Raw genomic sequence first — 16,510 nt, 5'->3', positions numbered from 1 at the left:
AGATTCAAGATCTTAGGGCCAGTAAACGAGTGAATCACTTGAAGAATAGCATTTGTATAGTCTCATTTGTATAAACAGCAATTTAAATACAAGCCGATTATATATAGTAGCAGAAAATGTGCTCAACTTCTACGTGTAATCTAAAAAGTTTACTTATTATCATTGCTGGCAGATCATTGACATTAGGCACAGACATAGCTGACATGTCTGAGTAATAATTAAGAATCTTAATAAATGAGTGAATAAAATATTATTTTTTAAAAATGTTAATATAAAATTTAAATTTTTTTATTTAAAAATTAGGAAGATAATTAAAAAGATAAGTTAAAATTCTTAATGTTTTGAAAAAGTTAAACTAATCATTTTACGACAGTCATACTCGATTTCTCCTAACAATGCAATTGAATTCGCAAGTTGAGGGATTGGAAAAATTAAGTTACTTTTTTTTTTGTGTCTAAACAAGGAAAGAAACAAAGCAAAAACTATCCTAAATCCGAGCAAATGATTCATTGGAGATCAACACCAGGCTCAGACCAAATAACATAATTAGAGTTACTCTTGGCACCATATTTAGCCATCCAATCCGCAGCTCTATTTGCTTCTCGGGACACCCATTCAACGTGAACAAGCCAAGGACGAGATAAAAGCTCCTGAATCTTGTGAACCAAATCTGTTACTTCAGATGAATATCCACTTGTAAGCTCATGCATGATGGGCAAGAATGTCAAGGCAATCCGTTTCACATATAATATCCCTCAAACCGCAATCCCAAGCTAAAACCAGCCCCCTCCAAGCATCAAATAATTCACATCTGATTATAGGCCAAGGGAGAATGCTTCTAGAGCAGCTCGAGATCCAATCTCCCTTAGAATCTCTAATAATACACTCAAATCCCGCTAAATTTGAATCCATATGCAAGCTTGCATCACAATTAACTTTAAAACTATTGCCTACCGATGGTTCCCAACACAGGCAATTTCGGCGAGACCTAAAGGCATTGCTTCGACTTTTGTTAATATCATAGAAACTTTTGCTATATCTAAATTTGGTATTAAACTAGGATTCTTCAACTACACGGCGCTACACTAAAGTTAATAAAATGCTCAATATCATGTATTTTAGACTCAACATATATTTCATGCAGGAGAAAATTCACGTGAGTCCCTTAGCTTAGCTACAAGGTCAGTCGAATATGGCAGCAATATTATATTAATGCACATGTTACTTCCTTAATTTGTTATTAATCTTATTAGCAACGACATTTCTGGCTACTTAACCGCTCCTGTAATTCCACCCTCTCACTCTTTATCTCTTATTGTCTTTCTAATTTGTTTTCTTCTTCTCATATTCTCCGCTCATCTTTTTGCCTTGCAAACATGGCGTTCCCAGCAGCAGTTTTTATTCTTCCTGCAGGCACTCTTTTCATTCTCTCAGGCCTTATTGTTAACGCAATTCAGGTAACTAATTAAGATCCAATCTGCAAATCACGTTGTTATATATCCTTTCGCTTTTTTGAATGGATTAATTGATTCTTGTATTTTTTCATTTTGCGTTTATGCACATTGTAATTGTTACTTCATCAATGTTGCATGGCAGAATGATATTATGCAACTACATTTATATATGGTTTAAATTTGAAGATCGTTATTTTGAATGCAAGGAAGAGGATCATGTACAGAAGCAACTATGCATGATTATGTTAGAAATGGAAGTTGTAGACGTAGATCTGGTTTCTTTTTTCTTAGAAAGCTTCTTACAAGGCACATTTTCTGTTGTTCTGGAATGTTTCATATTAACTGAATAACTGTATACTTCACATCATTCCTGATTTATTTTGAATTTAATTTTCAAATTGTCATTTTTAGTTTTATGTTTTATTAGTTCATTTGATATATCGTAGTAAATATCCATTTTCGCAGATTGTCGTCTTTATCCTTTTTCGCCCAATATCAAGAAATTTATTCAGAAGAATAAACAATGTGCTTACTCAATCACTATGGTTGGAGCTCATATTTCTCATTGATTGGTGGGGAGCCATTAAGGTGTTTGCTTATTATCTTATTCTAAAAACTTTCACCAATATTAATGCATGTAGCTTACTCTACAACATCCTTTAAGAACATCTATTACCACTCAATTTTACTTACAATGCTTAAAGTTACACAAAAAATATACAATAAGGGGTTGTATTTTCTCATAAAGTACTACTCAAATTATTTTTATATTATCCACACTACAATCTAACTAGATGAATTTTCTTATTTGAAGATTGAACTGCACATGGATTCCGAATCTCGTCAATTAATGGGTAGGTTGACAGCAACTTTGTTGGATAAGTTCTTATAAATAGTAATTATGTACTCTTTGCATTCTGCTGAAAATGTAGTTCTCACAACTCTGCATTATCATCTGAGAAAAAAATTTAGGTAAAGAAAATGCTCTTTTGTTGTGCAACCACAGGAGTGACATTGATTGGCTCATTGGATTCGCCTTAGCTCAGGTAGATATTACCTAAATCAATGGCTCATGAGCACATTATTTTTGCAGTATTTCTTGGTTCAACATGTTTTCTTCTTTTATATATCTGAAAGTAGAAATGTTTTTGTGTCTCCTTTTCCTTGTACTCATTAGGTAAGTATTACTCCATCACTATACAATGATGAGTGCACAAAAAGTTACAAAAAAATTGAATCATTTTGTCAATGCTCGTTTGAAATTTTTTTTCTTGATTTTTGACAGCGCTCGGGTTGCCTTGGCAGCTCTCTAGCCATTATGAAGAAAGAACTCAAGTACCTTCCTGTGAGTTTCTGTAATTCCCTCTTCATTTGTTACTCTATATTATTAGAGAGTTATATTAAGGCTTTTTTGTTTATACTTTTGATGAACTTGTTATCATTGTCATCATTATGGTTAAATGCTAATTCTTATTTTGGCAGTTGTTCTTGCTTGATGATTAGTTTAAGACTTCTGTATGCAGAAATTACCCAATCTATTAACAGTCCTTAGAAATGGTTCTTCACTTATATATGTTAGAAAAATAAAAGAGAGCAGTAGAGAAAGTATTTGTGTCTATTTAAGTTGTCTAGAATGATACAATATAAAAGGGTATTTATAGGTGTTAAGAGAATCGAAATAATAAAGATGTAACATCCTATATAATAAATATTCAGATACGCTAAATAATTCTAATGAAAGTTAATTAATCCTAATATATTCTAACAGTATATATTCTTACATGAAGGAAAGCTTGACAGTTCTGGAAGTTGACTTCATCATGACTTAGCCATTGCCTGTTGTCTGTTGATATAAATTGGATCTACTAAGTTAATGTGTGATAGAAAATTGAACTTAGTTGATTAGTAATTTGGTGCATCTATTTATGCAGGTTATAGGTTGGTCAATGTGGTTTTGTGATTTCATATTTCTAGAAAGAGAATGGGCAAAAGATGAAAGAACACTCAGTGTACATATAAAATTCTCCTAATCTATCTCTCTATATATATGTAATCAGCAAATTATTTTTACTTATATATATCACTTCTGGCATTGCAGTCAGGTCTTAAGCAGCTAGAGAATTCCCCACTACCGTTTTGGCTGGCTCTTTTCGTCGAAGGAACTCGTTTCACACCGGATAAGCTTCTAGCAGCTCAAGCATTTGCTGCTTCAAGAGGCTTACCTATACCTAAAAATGTTTTGATTCCCCGTACTAAGGTGAATATTATGATTTTTTACAATCTATTTTCCTGTAAGGGCGAGTCTAGATAAAAAAAAAAACGATTATCAAGAGACATTATTTCATATTTAATGTTTTAAAAAGCTTATAGAAACATGATATGAGGAGATGACTACTTAAATAACTGATGTTACTAGTTGGCAACGGTAACATGAGATCTTAATTGTATTGATGATAATATTTTTCTGCAGGGTATTGTCTGTGTAGTAGAAAATATTAGGAGTTTCACTCCAGCTGTTTATGATTGCACTTATTCAGTTAAAAAAGGTGATACTCCTCCAACAATGTTGAGATTGTTTAAAGGTCAATCTTCTTCGGTAAGACAACTAAACTAGACAAATTAATCATTTGTACTATCATGCTATTAATAGATGTGATTACTGTTAACATGCCACAACTTTACATATTAGACAGAAGATAGAGTTAAAACTCTGCATTTTTACAGGTGAAACTTCAAATACAACGACTCAAAATGGAGGATCTACCACATACACCTAATGAAATTGCAGAGTGGTGCAAAGACCTATTTATATCCAAGGTATTACTATTACAAATTACAAGTAATGCATAACAGCTTATCTAATGAAAAACTCATGAGTAACATATATAGTTTTCTAACATGACATGTAAACATTGTGTTCTTTAAAGGCTTGTATACTATGGTAAAAACCATGAATATTTTTGTAAATTTACCATACAGGATGCTATGTTGGAGAGATATAACACTACAGATGTTTTCAGTGATGCAGAACTTCAAGACTTGGGTCGGTCTAAGAAATCTATTTTTGTAAGTGTAGATAACTGTATAGTATATACAAGATGTTTTAGATATGGGAGCCACTCAAATAAAGACGCTTAAAACGTCTTTTTTTTTAAAGATGTTTTTTCAGTAATTAAAATTTAATATATATAGTCAATTAAATTATGTTATTTTTGTCAAAATTAGGCTAGACAAATTGATTTAACCGAAAAAATAATGAATCAAATTTTGAACTGGTCTAAATTAATATTATTTTTTTATAAAAAATGACTATAATACCCTTATTATAGAAAATGATTAAAATACTTTTATTATATATATATATATATATAACCCTACGATAGAAAAATAAATAACTAAAATTTAGGATTCTCAAAATTAATATATATATAATAGAAATATTTTAGTCATTTTCTATAATAGGATATTATAGTCATTTTTTATAAAAGATAATATTAATTTAGACCAATTCAAGATTTGATTGACTATTTTTTTGGTCAAATCAATTTGTCTAGTCTAATTTTGACAAAAATAATACAATTTAATCGATTATACATGTTAAATTTTAATTATTGAAAAACATCTTAAAAAAAAAAAGACGTTTTAAGCGTTTTTATCTGAGTAGCTCCCTTTAATATTTGAATAGCTTTTTATCCTGGTACTTAAATTTGAAGATTTATTAGGTTGTGCTTTGTTGGACTTGTCTCCTTGGGTTCCTCCTTTATGAGTTCTTCAAGTCGACCAAACTGTTGTCCACGTGGGAAGGGATCTTATGCACAGTGCTATTCTTTGTAGTAGTCACACTTGTTATGGAACTCCTCATTCATTCAACTCAATCTGAACGTTCTACGCGCATGAATTTGCCTACACAAGATCCTCTGAGGCAGAAGCTTCTTCAGTGATAAACAAATATGATTCAGCAGCAACAATAGCTAATGTTTATATCATTCTTTCTTATTATGCATGTAGATTACATATTTCTCCTTCCATTTTTTTGTGCAGTAATTTATTTAAGAAATTTTTGCTTAGTTCTTATTATTTAATTTTATCTATTCTTTGGTCTACTTGGCCGCCAAGGTTGAAACTTCAAATTCTCATCATGACCAGAAGTTTGCATGGCTTACTATAGTCTTATTTATTTATTATTTTTTAATTACTCTAGCACGGAAAATTTCATATTGCAACTTTGAGACGTGTCGTTTAAGAAGATGATTCTGTGCGGATATATATATATATCATGCATAGTGCGTGTGCAATGAAAGTGATAAGTGGTGGCTTAACGATGCTTTTGGCTCACGTTGATATCCAAAAGACGAAACTAAAAGAATCCAATGCATAGTGGAAAGGTGGATAACAATGTAGTATTTACCTCATGCATCTTCCTAATCTACCTTACCAAAATGAGCAAAAGTTTAATGGTTCTATAAATATAATCAATCATATGTAGTTGATGGTTGGAATATGCAAAGATATACACATCAATTATAATGTCACTGAACGCATTTGGTGGAGAGATAGAGATGGAAAGACTGAGATTGAGAGACAGAGATGGAAAGACTGAGATTGAAATAAATCTCAGTATTCTGTTTGGTGTAAAGTATCAGTATTCTGTTTGGTGTAAAGTAAGAGACAGAAATTGAAACAAGAATGAAACTCTAATTTAATTTGTACAAAGGATAAAATTAGAATTAATTAATTAAAATGAGGATATTTTAGGTATAAAATATTATTAAAGTTTCAGTTTCCATCTCTAGTCCCTTGTGTTCCTACATTTTGGAGGTATTGAAATACTAAAATTTTAGAAACAGAAATAAAAAATTTAGTACCAGAACCAACAAATATGATACTGAATCTCAGTCTTCCAATCTCCATCTCTGTCTCTATCTAAATGCTGATTTACAAGTACTTTTTTCCCTTATCCAAGTGTTTACTTTTAAAGGAAGTTTTTTATATTGATAATTTTTATTTTAAAATACAAAAATGTATTCTATATCTTCATGGGAATAAGCTTCAACTAAGTATCGTGAATGGTGTTGACTTGTGTTACCTGTAATGTATGGCTTGAACTTTGAAAGAAGCAACTGAGTTGTGAAAATAACATTGTGTTATTGCTAGGGACGGATCCAATCCAGGTTAAGAGGTTTGCTGGTCCATATGCCCCTGTCAAGAGTTTAATTTGATCTTTTTACATTTATATTCTTATGTGTAAACTTTTCCCCATTATTGATTGAGTGATCCCACACTAAAGGAAAATTTAAACTAAACTCTTAAGTCTTAAGTATAACTATATAAAAGTACTTCTTGTAGTTATGTATTATCTTTGCAACATAAATTTTCTGGTTTGGTCATCGGTTATTGCAGGCCCCTCAGAAGCACCAGAAATATGTTTCTCATGTTCTTGGTCTCCCCATGTCAAAGGTAGTGTGCAAAACAAAGCGAATTGGTGGTGGATTTGGGGGGAAGGAGACAAGGTCAGCCTTTATTGCTGCTGCAGCTTCAGTTCCATCATATCTGTTAAATCGGCCTGTGAAGCTCACACTTGACCGAGATGTTGACATGATGATAACTGGGCAACGCCATAGTTTTCTTGGGAAGTACAAGGTATTGCTAATATCAAATACATTGGTAAAACTAGTGTGCTTCTTTGAATGTCAAAATGTTGCTGTAAAATTTTTTTTTCTCTCTTTAAGATGTATTTTAGGCAGAAAATGACTATGAACTGTTGTATTAAGTACTTTTGATTGCTTCTATCTGGCTTAAATTCTGAGAGAGATCACTGGTTCTTCTGATTTTAATGTGGTTGAATAGTCAATTAGAGATATTATCTGATTTAGGTCGGATTTACAAATGAAGGGAGGGTACTCGCATTGGATCTTGAAATTTATAACAATGGCGGAAATTCACTGGATCTGTCACTTGCTATCCTTGAACGTGCTATGTTTCATTCAGATAATGTGTATGATATACCAAATGTGAGGATAGTTGGAAAGGTCTGCTTCACAAATTTCCCTAGCCACACTGCTTTCCGTGGATTCGGTGGTCCGCAAGGCATGCTAATCACTGAAAACTGGATTCATAGGATTGCTGCTGAACTCAAGATGAGCCCAGAAGAGATAAAGGTAAGATACAAGATTTTGGTTTATTCTCTAAGAGGTTTGTGCATTCCTCATTTCCTCACTTGATGTTGGATTTTTACTGTCAATTTTACTAAATAAGTTTCTTTCCAGGAAATTAATTTTCAGCAAGCAGGATATATTTCGCATTATGGCCAGCAACTTGAGTACTGTACACTACACCAGCTGTGGAATGAACTCAAGTTATCCTGTGACTTTGTGAAGGCACGTGAACAAGTTGACTTATTCAACAGTCATAACCGCTGGAAGAAGCGTGGCATTGCTATGGTTCCAACTAAGTTTGGTATATCCTTTACAACAAAGCTTATGAACCAGGTAATTACCATCTACAATCATGGTCTGCTTTATAGATTTCTTGGTTATTAATTTTTCTTTTTTGTGGTTCTCTACTGCTTTTCTTCAAAACTTTTATTTCCTTTTATATTCCTATGTTATTTATGATAGAATTGCACTATCAAATTAGTGATGATGATTAAATTAATATGTTGTTAATTACTATAGGCAGGTGCTCTGGTTCATGTTTATACAGATGGAACTGTTTTAGTTACCCATGGGGGTGTAGAAATGGGGCAAGGTTTGCATACAAAAGTTGCTCAGATCGCCGCATCAGCTTTCAACATCCCCCTAAGTTCTGTCTTTATATCAGAGACAAGTACTGACAAGGTAAGAAGTTACTCTATTTGACGGTTAACTAATTTCAGAGGTTAGCAACTAAAGATCCTGGCAAACTTATGTAGATTTTCTGCAACCTTTCTGTTGATAAACATGTTGAATATAATATCCTGAAGTTCTTTTGTTAGTTCATTTGGATTATTCATTCTTGTGTCTTGAAGTATTGTTTCTGATTCTACTCATGCTTGCTATAACATCAGGTTCCTAATTCTTCTCCAACAGCAGCTTCTGCGAGTTCTGATATGTATGGAGCAGCGGTTTTAGATGCATGTGAGCAGATAAAGGCACGCATGGAACCTATTGCTTCACGGAACAATTTCAACTCATTTGCTGAGGTACAGATTTTGCTTCAGCAAAATTCATTCAGAATAAATGATTAAGTACATTGTGTTTTGTGGAAATTTTATTTTTGCATAAATTTTATGTCAATGCTGGTGTTAGAAAGTGCATGAGGAATTAATAAACCATTGAGACTGTTTAACATTTCTAATAAACAAAATAAATATTTCACAAGATCCTATTGAATCTGTTTAAAATTTCTCAAACAAATATTCAGAATCCTTCTAAATATGTATTCTGTATAGGTATTGTCAACAATTATTGTACTGTTACAAGGTGGCTTGTGCTTGAGAGATTTCTAAACATTTTTATGTTTTTATTGTTTTCAGCTAGCTGTTGCGTGCTATATAGAGCGAATAGACCTTTCTGCCCATGGATTTTATATTACACCTGATATTGGCTTTGATTGGAAGATGGGTAAAGGAAAACCTTTTAGGTATTTCACTTATGGGGCTGCATTTTCTGAGGTGGAAATTGACACCTTGACTGGAGATTTTCACACTAGAGTGGCAAACATAATTATGGATCTAGGTTTCTCTCTAAACCCGGCACTAGATGTCGGTCAGGTACTCGTCTTCTGCAGTTGGTTTTATTATTTCTATACTTGATTTTCATAATAAAGAAGAATGTTTGCTAAAGATACATTCCTTACACTTGCAACTTCCTGACTTCTATGTTCTTGAAAAATGAAAATCCTATTTGATATGTTTTTCATTCTATATACATACATATGTTGTTCATCATATTTCTTTTTGCAGATTGAAGGAGCTTTTATTCAAGGTTTGGGTTGGTTAGCTTTAGAAGAACTCAAATGGGGAGATGCAGCACATAAATGGATTCCCCCTGGTTGCCTTTACACATGTGGACCTGGAGCTTACAAAATTCCTTCTATCAATGATGTTCCTTTGAAATTCAATGTCTCACTTCTAAAGGTGTGTTCTTGATTCCTGAAATTCAATGATGTTCCCCATATTGCCTTTACACATAATACGTGCCAATATCTTAACTGTTACTGAAGACATCTTCATATGAGTAGCTACAAAAAAATTGAAGGTAACTCTACAGTTGCTTATGTTCATTGTTATGTGTGGTAACTGGTAGGGTCATCCAAATGTGAAGGCCATCCACTCATCTAAAGCCGTTGGCGAGCCGCCGTTTTTCCTAGCATCGGCAGTGTTCTTCGCCATCAAGGACGCCATCAGAGCTGCAAGACTTGAAGTGGGATGCGGTGATTGGTTTCCTCTTGATAATCCAGCAACTCCTGAGAGAATTCGAATGGCTTGTTTAGATGACATTACATCCTCACTTATTAACTCAGATTTCCATCCTAAACTTAGTGTTTGACACTGCACTTATTCGCTTGTTCATTTTCTTATTCAACAGCATGTCAACATACAAAGAATGGAGCAGGAAATATATATATGTACGCTTAATTTGTTACATTAAATAAATGCCACTTCCTCCTTATTATTCACATTTGAGATCTTCAAAGTTAACTCATGGGCTCAAATCAAAGTATATCTCAACTATCGCTACATACATTGTGATGCATCAATTGTGGCATAACATCAAGGGCTCTCATATGTTGCTTAATTTAGAGAATGCTATATTTTACAAAGCTTTATAAATAATAATACTCCAAAAAATTTTGTATGTTCACGTGGGATTTAATTAATGTTTACTGCCGATTCAATTAGCTAAGATTGGTTATTTAACATTTTTCTCTGTTAAATAGGAAATTGAGACATCGTTTTGGAGAGAGGTGAGTGGTTAGCTTTATATTCCAAATTCGCAACATTTCATATATTAATGTAAGAGGATGACTAGACTCAATTTATAATTCTTTAACAAAAGAAATATAATGTCAAATAAAGTATTTATTTCGAAGTAGCACCTCACAAATTACATAAGAATATCATGTAAATAAGTAAATGGATACTTAACACAAGCGAATGACAATAGTTGAACATTGTTAGAGCAGAACAAACTTCTGAATAAAAAGTATACATAAGGAGGTTACATTTAACGAAAATTTCCTTTAGTGTAGATCGTATAACCCCTGTTATTAATGAAGTTATAGTTCCTAACCGCAACACATGCATGCCATAATAATACTGAAGCAATTTAAGATAGCTTATAATTAAAAGCAAGCTTAATAGTATTTTGGAGGAGGTGGTGGTGAGTTATAGAGGTATGGTGGATGATTGGGAACATGAGGAGGTGGAGGTGACTGCAGCGGATAAACATATACGTGGGGTGGTGGAGGTGAGTGGGCTAGAGGAGGTGGGGATTTATAGATATATGGTGGAGGTGGTGAGTGGACAGGTGGAGGAGGAGATTTATAAATATATGGTGGTGGTGGTGAATGCACTGGAGGTGGTGGAGACTTATAGATATATGGAGGTGGTGGTGAGTGAATTAAGGGTGACGGTGTGTGATATGGAGGAGGAGGTGATTTGTAAACATATGGTGGAGGCGGTGAGTGAACTGATGGAGGAGGAGACTTGTAAATATATGGTGGTGGGGGTGAATGGACTAGTGGAGGTGGTGAGTGGACAGGAGGAGGGGGAGACTTATAGGTATATGGTGGTGGCGGAGAGTGAACAGGTGGAGGAGGAGATTTATAGACATATGGTGGGGGCGGAGAGTGGGTTGGTGGAGGAGGTGAATGAACCAGAGGAGGAGGTGATTTGTAAACATATGGTGGTGGAGGTGAATGGATTGGAGGAGGCGGAGAGTGGATTGGTGGAGGTGGAGATTTATAAATATATGGTGGGGGTGGGGAATGGACTGGTGGAGGAGGTGAGTGAATTGGAGGAGGAGGTGATTTGTAAACGTATGGTGGAGGTGGTGAGTGAATTGGTGGTGGAGGGGACTTATAAATATATGGTGGTGGAGGTGAATGCACTGGAGGAGGCGGAGAATGAACTGGTGGGGGAGGAGATTTATAGACATATGGAGGGGGTGGAGAGTGGATTGGTGGAGGAGGAGATTTGTAAACATACGGTGGAGGCGGTGAGTGAACAGGTGGAGGAGGAGACTTATAGATATATGGTGGTGGAGGCGAGTGAATTGGTGGAGGAGGTGATTTGTAAACATACGGTGGAGGTGGGGAGTGGACTGGTGGAGGGGGTGAGTGAACTGGAGGAGGAGGTGATTTGTAAACGTACGGTGGAGGTGGTGAGTGAACTGGTGGAGGCGGAGAGTGAACTGGAGGAGGTGGAGATTTATAAACATATGGTGGTGGCGGAGAGTGGACAGGTGGAGGAGGTGAGTGAACAGGAGGAGGAGGCGATTTGTAAACGTACGGTGGAGGCGGTGAGTGGACTGGTGGAGGAGGTGATTTGTAAACATACGGTGGAGGCGGAGAGTGAACTGGTGGAGGTGGAGATTTATAAATATATGGTGGAGGCGGAGAGTGGACTGGTGGAGGAGGTGAGTGAACAGGAGGAGGAGGTGACTTGTAAACGTACGGTGGAGGCGGTGAGTGAACTGGTGGAGGCGGAGAGTGAACTGGAGGAGGTGGAGATTTATACACATATGGTGGAGGCGGTGAGTGAACTGGAGGAGGTGGAGATTTATAAGCATATGGTGGGGGCGGAGAGTGGACTGGTGGAGGAGGTGAGTGAACAGGAGGAGGAGGTGATTTGTAAACATACGGTGGAGGCGGTGAGTGAACTGGAGGAGGTGGAGATTTATAAACATATGGTGGGGGCGGAGAGTGGACTGGTGGAGGAGGTGATTTGTAAACGTACGGTGGAGGCGGTGAGTGAACTGGTGGAGGCGGAGAGTGAACTGGAGGAGGTGGAGATTTATACAAATATGGTGGAGGAGGTGAGTGAACAGGAGGAGGAGGTGATTTGTAAACGTACGGTGGAGGCGGTGAGTGAACTGGAGGAGGTGGAGATTTATAAACATATGGTGGGGGCGGAGAGTGGACTGGTGGAGGAGGTGATTTGTAAACGTACGGTGGAGGCGGTGAGTGAACTGGAGGAGGTGGAGATTTATAAACATATGGTGGGGACGGAGAGTGGACTGGTGGAGGAGGTGATTTGTAAACGTATGGTGGAGGCGGTGAGTGAACTGGTGGAGGCGGAGAGTGAACTGGAGGAGGTGGAGATTTATACAGATATGGTGGAGGAGGCGAGTGAACAGGAGGAGGAGGTGATTTATAAACGTACGGTGGAGGCGGTGAGTGAACTGGAGGAGGTGGAGATTTATAAACATATGGTGGGGGCGGAGAGTGGACTGGTGGAGGAGGTGAGTGAACAGGAGGAGGAGGTGATTTGTAAACATACGGTGGAGGCGGTGAGTGAACTGGAGGAGGAGGTGATTTGTAAATGTACGGTGGAGGCGGTGAGTGAACTGGAGGAGGAGGTGATTTGTAAATGTACGGTGGAGGCGGTGAGTGAACTGGAGGAGGAGGTGATTTGTAAATGTACGGTGGAGGCGGTGAGTGAACTGGAGGAGGAGGTGATTTGTAAATGTACGGTGGAGGCGGTGAGTGAACTGGAGGAGGAGGTGATTTGTAAATGTACGGTGGAGGCGGTGAGTGAACTGGAGGAGGAGGTGATTTGTAAATGTACGGTGGAGGCGGTGAGTGAACTGGAGGAGGAGGTGATTTGTAAACATATGGTGGAGGCGGAGAGTGGACTGGTGGAGGAGGTGAGTGAACAGGAGGAGGAGGTGATTTGTAAACGTACGGTGGAGGCGGTGAATGAACTGGTGGAGGCGGAGAGTGAACTGGAGGAGGTGGAGATTTATACAGATATGGTGGAGGAGGTGAGTGAACAGGAGGAGGAGGTGATTTGTAAACGTACGGTGGAGGCGGTGAGTGAACTGGAGGAGGTGGAGATTTATAAACATATGGTGGAGGCGGAGAGTGGACTGGTGGAGGAGGCGAGTGAACAGGAGGAGGAGGTGATTTGTAAACGTACGGTGGAGGTGGTGAGTGAACTGGAGGAGGTGGAGATTTATAAACATATGGTGGGGGCGGAGAGTAGACTGGTGGAGAAGGTGAGTGAACAGGAGGAGGAGGTGATTTGTAAATGTACGGTGGAGGCGGTGAATGAACTGGTGGAGGCGAAGAATGAACTGGAGGAGGTGGAGATTTATAAACATATGGTGGGGGCGGGGATTGGACTGGTGGAGGAGGTGAGTGAATCAGAGGAGGAGGTGATTTATAAATATACGGTGGAGGCGGTGAGTGATTTGATGGTGGAGGAGACTTGTAGATATATGGTGGTGGAGGTGAATGCACTGGAGGAAGCGGAGAATGAACTGGTGGAGGAGGAGATTTATAAACATATGGAGGTGGTGGAGAATAGATTGGTGGAGGCGGTGATTCGTAACCATAAGGTGGAGGTGGTGGAGATTTATGTTCATGTGGATGTGGTTTATGATCATGGGGTGGATGTTCTTCATGCTTTGGAGGTAATTCATGATCTTTTTTAGGTTTTTCATGAGGGTAAGGTTTCTTATCATGATCTTCATCATCAGGCTTAGCAATGACACTAATTGCAAGTAGGCAAAATGCCACTAAGTAGATGAGTCGAGGCCAGTGCCTCGACCCTGAGAAGGTTCCCATAATATATGGTTTCTTGTGTAGCTCAGATCTTTATTAGTACTCTCTTTTCCTAGAGACCCTAATGATCTATGCTTGGTTCACAAAGTTTGCATTCTTGCTACCCTTTATATAGTGTTGCCCTTCAATCATGCATGAGACCATTCCTTTTGTAAATGCATCAACAGTCTGGAATTCAAGACTTAAAATATATATTACCATGTGTTTTTAATATTTAAAGGCATTTTATATTTCCGACGATTGTGGGCTATATGAACAAATTAAAGTCAATGACTATATTATGGAGATGTCAACGGCATTGTTAGATCGGATCAAATTTATTATAAACTAGTATTTTTACCCATAATAATGGGAATATAATTTTTTTAAAGTTATAGTCCATTTTGTTCTATAGTATAAATTATGCATTGCACAAAAAAGTTATAAAATCAAACTATTTTTACAAAAAAAAAAAATTGTAGGTTGACAAAAGTTTTTGGCTAAGAAGACCAAGATATCTGTAGATAAAAAAAATTAAATAATAAGATTTTTAGTTATTATTTTTATATAAAAAAATTTAATTTTTTATTAATAATTAATTTTAATATTTGTTATCTAAAATTTAAAACAATTTAACGTGTATACTTTTACATTTAATTAGGTGTTAACTGTTAAGTTTGTTGCAAAAATAAAAATAATTAATTTTTATACTTGCTATTTAAAAATAATATTTTTTCTCCGTGTGCATATAAAAATATAAGGAAAGTATGGGGAGCCAATGAAATATTTATACAATGCGCACAATGGAGGTTTAGGGAGTATTAGAGATATAACAATTAGTGTTAGAATTCCAAAATCAACTTAAGTTTTTGGGATGAATGGTTTTATGACATGAGATGTTTATTATCCCTAGTACCAGATGGTTATTTTAAGGGTTAATACTCAAATTAGTCCCTGAAAGATCACCCGATCTTCATTTTCGTCCCCGAATGTTTTTTTTAATCAAATTAATCCCCGAAAGATTTAAATGGAAGCATATCCCAGTTGCTTATAGTATCCTTTAACAAAAAATACATCCAACGTATCCCCATCCACCCCCACCAACACTTCCGTATTATCTGGTTCGTATATTCTACTTCCTTTCTCATCATTTCTAAAGCTTCCACCATGATGAAAAATGAACGTCATCGGAGGACCCTCCATCTTAGAAGTGCAAGGATCGCCAAACCCTATACAAAAATTAACAAGGAACATGAAAAACACTAAATCATCACCAACACAGACCCTAAACCACTAACCATTACTCCATTAACACAAGCCATACTTAACACTTTTCCTAAGCCAAAAATACAGACTCTTTCCTAATTTACGCATTCACCCGTTCATAAACCCAACCCTGGAATAAAACCCTAGACCCTATTCACTAACAGATTGTTAACGATCACTCAATCAAATAATGCGGAAACTACGGTTTTACACACTTTTACCAGAGGATTTTGGCAACATACAAAAAAGGTTACCTCTTTCTTCGAACGCAGAAACAACACTCTGTTCTTTCCTTCAGGTTTCCCACTGGGCTCCAGAGCAGACGCACCAACAATGCTCCACGCCGACTCCAACGGTTGCGTTCAATGGGGCAGTCTTCTTCGTCTTCCTGTTGCTTGCTTAGGGGGCAGAGAAACAGAGACTCAAGCTTACTTTGAAGAAGAACAACTGAGGTTAAACACCAAAGACACAGTGAAAAACGTTTCACTATCCCCTCAAAACGCAAGCGTTTCATTGCGACACGCTGGAGTGACCAAACGGCGTCGTTTGGTTGGGGTGGGCAGCCAAGTCACACTCCACGTCAGCAGTTTCTAACGGCGACGTCAGTGACCTAACGGAAGGACGAACGTGGTTTCCATTTAAATCTTTCGGGGATTAATTTGATTAAAAAAAACATTCGGGGACGAAAATGAAGATCGGGTGATCTTTCAGGGACTAATTTGAGTATTAACCCGTTATTTTAAATATTATGAGTGATGTTCATTTTGTAACTCATATAGCCCATTGTACATATTGTATAAATAAATCATTGGCTCCCTAACAGGACTCAATATATAATTAGATATTAACATAAAAAATTATACTGATAGTTATAAAATTAACTCAAAATTAATTTTTTAAAAACAATTAAATTTTGATTCTAACTTTTAATTATAACATTAGTATTCTCTCAAAATTATATGTAATAAATATTTGAAAGAAGAGAAATGAAAATATAGATTAAAAAGATAAGCGGTAAAAATTTAAAACTAAATAAAAAATTA

The 16,510-nt window shown here is 36.5% G+C and overlaps 3 protein-coding genes across 4 annotated transcripts; 2 read left to right on the top strand and 1 right to left on the bottom strand.

Moving 5' to 3' along the window:
* Window positions 1,293-5,595, top strand: LOC107613324 (1-acyl-sn-glycerol-3-phosphate acyltransferase 3-like). 2 transcript variants are annotated; one of them, XM_016315271.2, is made up of 11 exons: window positions 1,293-1,457; window positions 1,920-2,042; window positions 2,269-2,308; window positions 2,427-2,500; window positions 2,740-2,799; window positions 3,386-3,463; window positions 3,553-3,711; window positions 3,925-4,050; window positions 4,179-4,271; window positions 4,434-4,520; window positions 5,177-5,595. In XM_016315271.2, exons 1-11 carry the CDS (start codon window positions 1,377-1,379, stop codon window positions 5,393-5,395), a joined length of 1,140 nt encoding a protein of 379 aa, XP_016170757.1. In that variant the 5' UTR covers window positions 1,293-1,376; the 3' UTR covers window positions 5,396-5,595. The 2 variants fall into 2 exon arrangements, with proteins under 2 accessions (XP_016170757.1, XP_020964224.1); XM_021108565.1 differs by having other exon boundaries at window positions 4,434-4,541; window positions 5,116-5,295.
* LOC107610263 (xanthine dehydrogenase 1) lies at window positions 6,855-10,134 on the top strand (the record flags this gene model as incomplete). The annotated part of the gene is given in 8 exon segments (XM_016312333.2): window positions 6,855-7,094; window positions 7,328-7,612; window positions 7,721-7,942; window positions 8,129-8,290; window positions 8,500-8,634; window positions 8,968-9,204; window positions 9,397-9,570; window positions 9,740-10,134. Coding segments are annotated over 8 exon segments (1,698 nt in total), but the record flags the coding sequence as incomplete, so codon positions are not given.
* LOC107610264 (extensin-2-like) lies at window positions 10,498-14,483 on the bottom strand. The gene has a single exon (XM_016312334.2). The coding sequence runs from the start codon at window positions 14,223-14,225 to the stop codon at window positions 10,791-10,793; it is 3,435 nt and encodes a 1,144-aa protein (XP_016167820.1). The 5' UTR covers window positions 14,226-14,483; the 3' UTR covers window positions 10,498-10,790.

This window comes from Arachis ipaensis, chromosome B08, assembly GCF_000816755.2.
Source record: "Arachis ipaensis cultivar K30076 chromosome B08, Araip1.1, whole genome shotgun sequence".
Taxonomy (NCBI): Eukaryota; Viridiplantae; Streptophyta; class Magnoliopsida; order Fabales; family Fabaceae; genus Arachis; species Arachis ipaensis.
Note: the sequence above shows the minus strand (reverse complement) of the source record. Positions and strands in the feature narration are given on the sequence as shown.

Excerpts from the sequence above, each read along its gene's own strand:
- LOC107613324 (XM_016315271.2), top strand. The coding sequence starts at position 1,377 with ATGGCGTTCCCAGCAGCAGTTTTTATTCTTCCTGCAGGCACTCTTTTC. Across the intron at positions 1,458-1,919 it reads TTATTGTTAACGCAATTCAG|ATTGTCGTCTTTATCCTTTT; the intron begins GTAACTAATTAA and ends CCATTTTCGCAG. Across the intron at positions 4,272-4,433 it reads AAGACCTATTTATATCCAAG|GATGCTATGTTGGAGAGATA; the intron begins GTATTACTATTA and ends TTTACCATACAG.
- LOC107610264 (XM_016312334.2), bottom strand. The coding sequence starts at position 14,225 with ATGGGAACCTTCTCAGGGTCGAGGCACTGGCCTCGACTCATCTACTTA.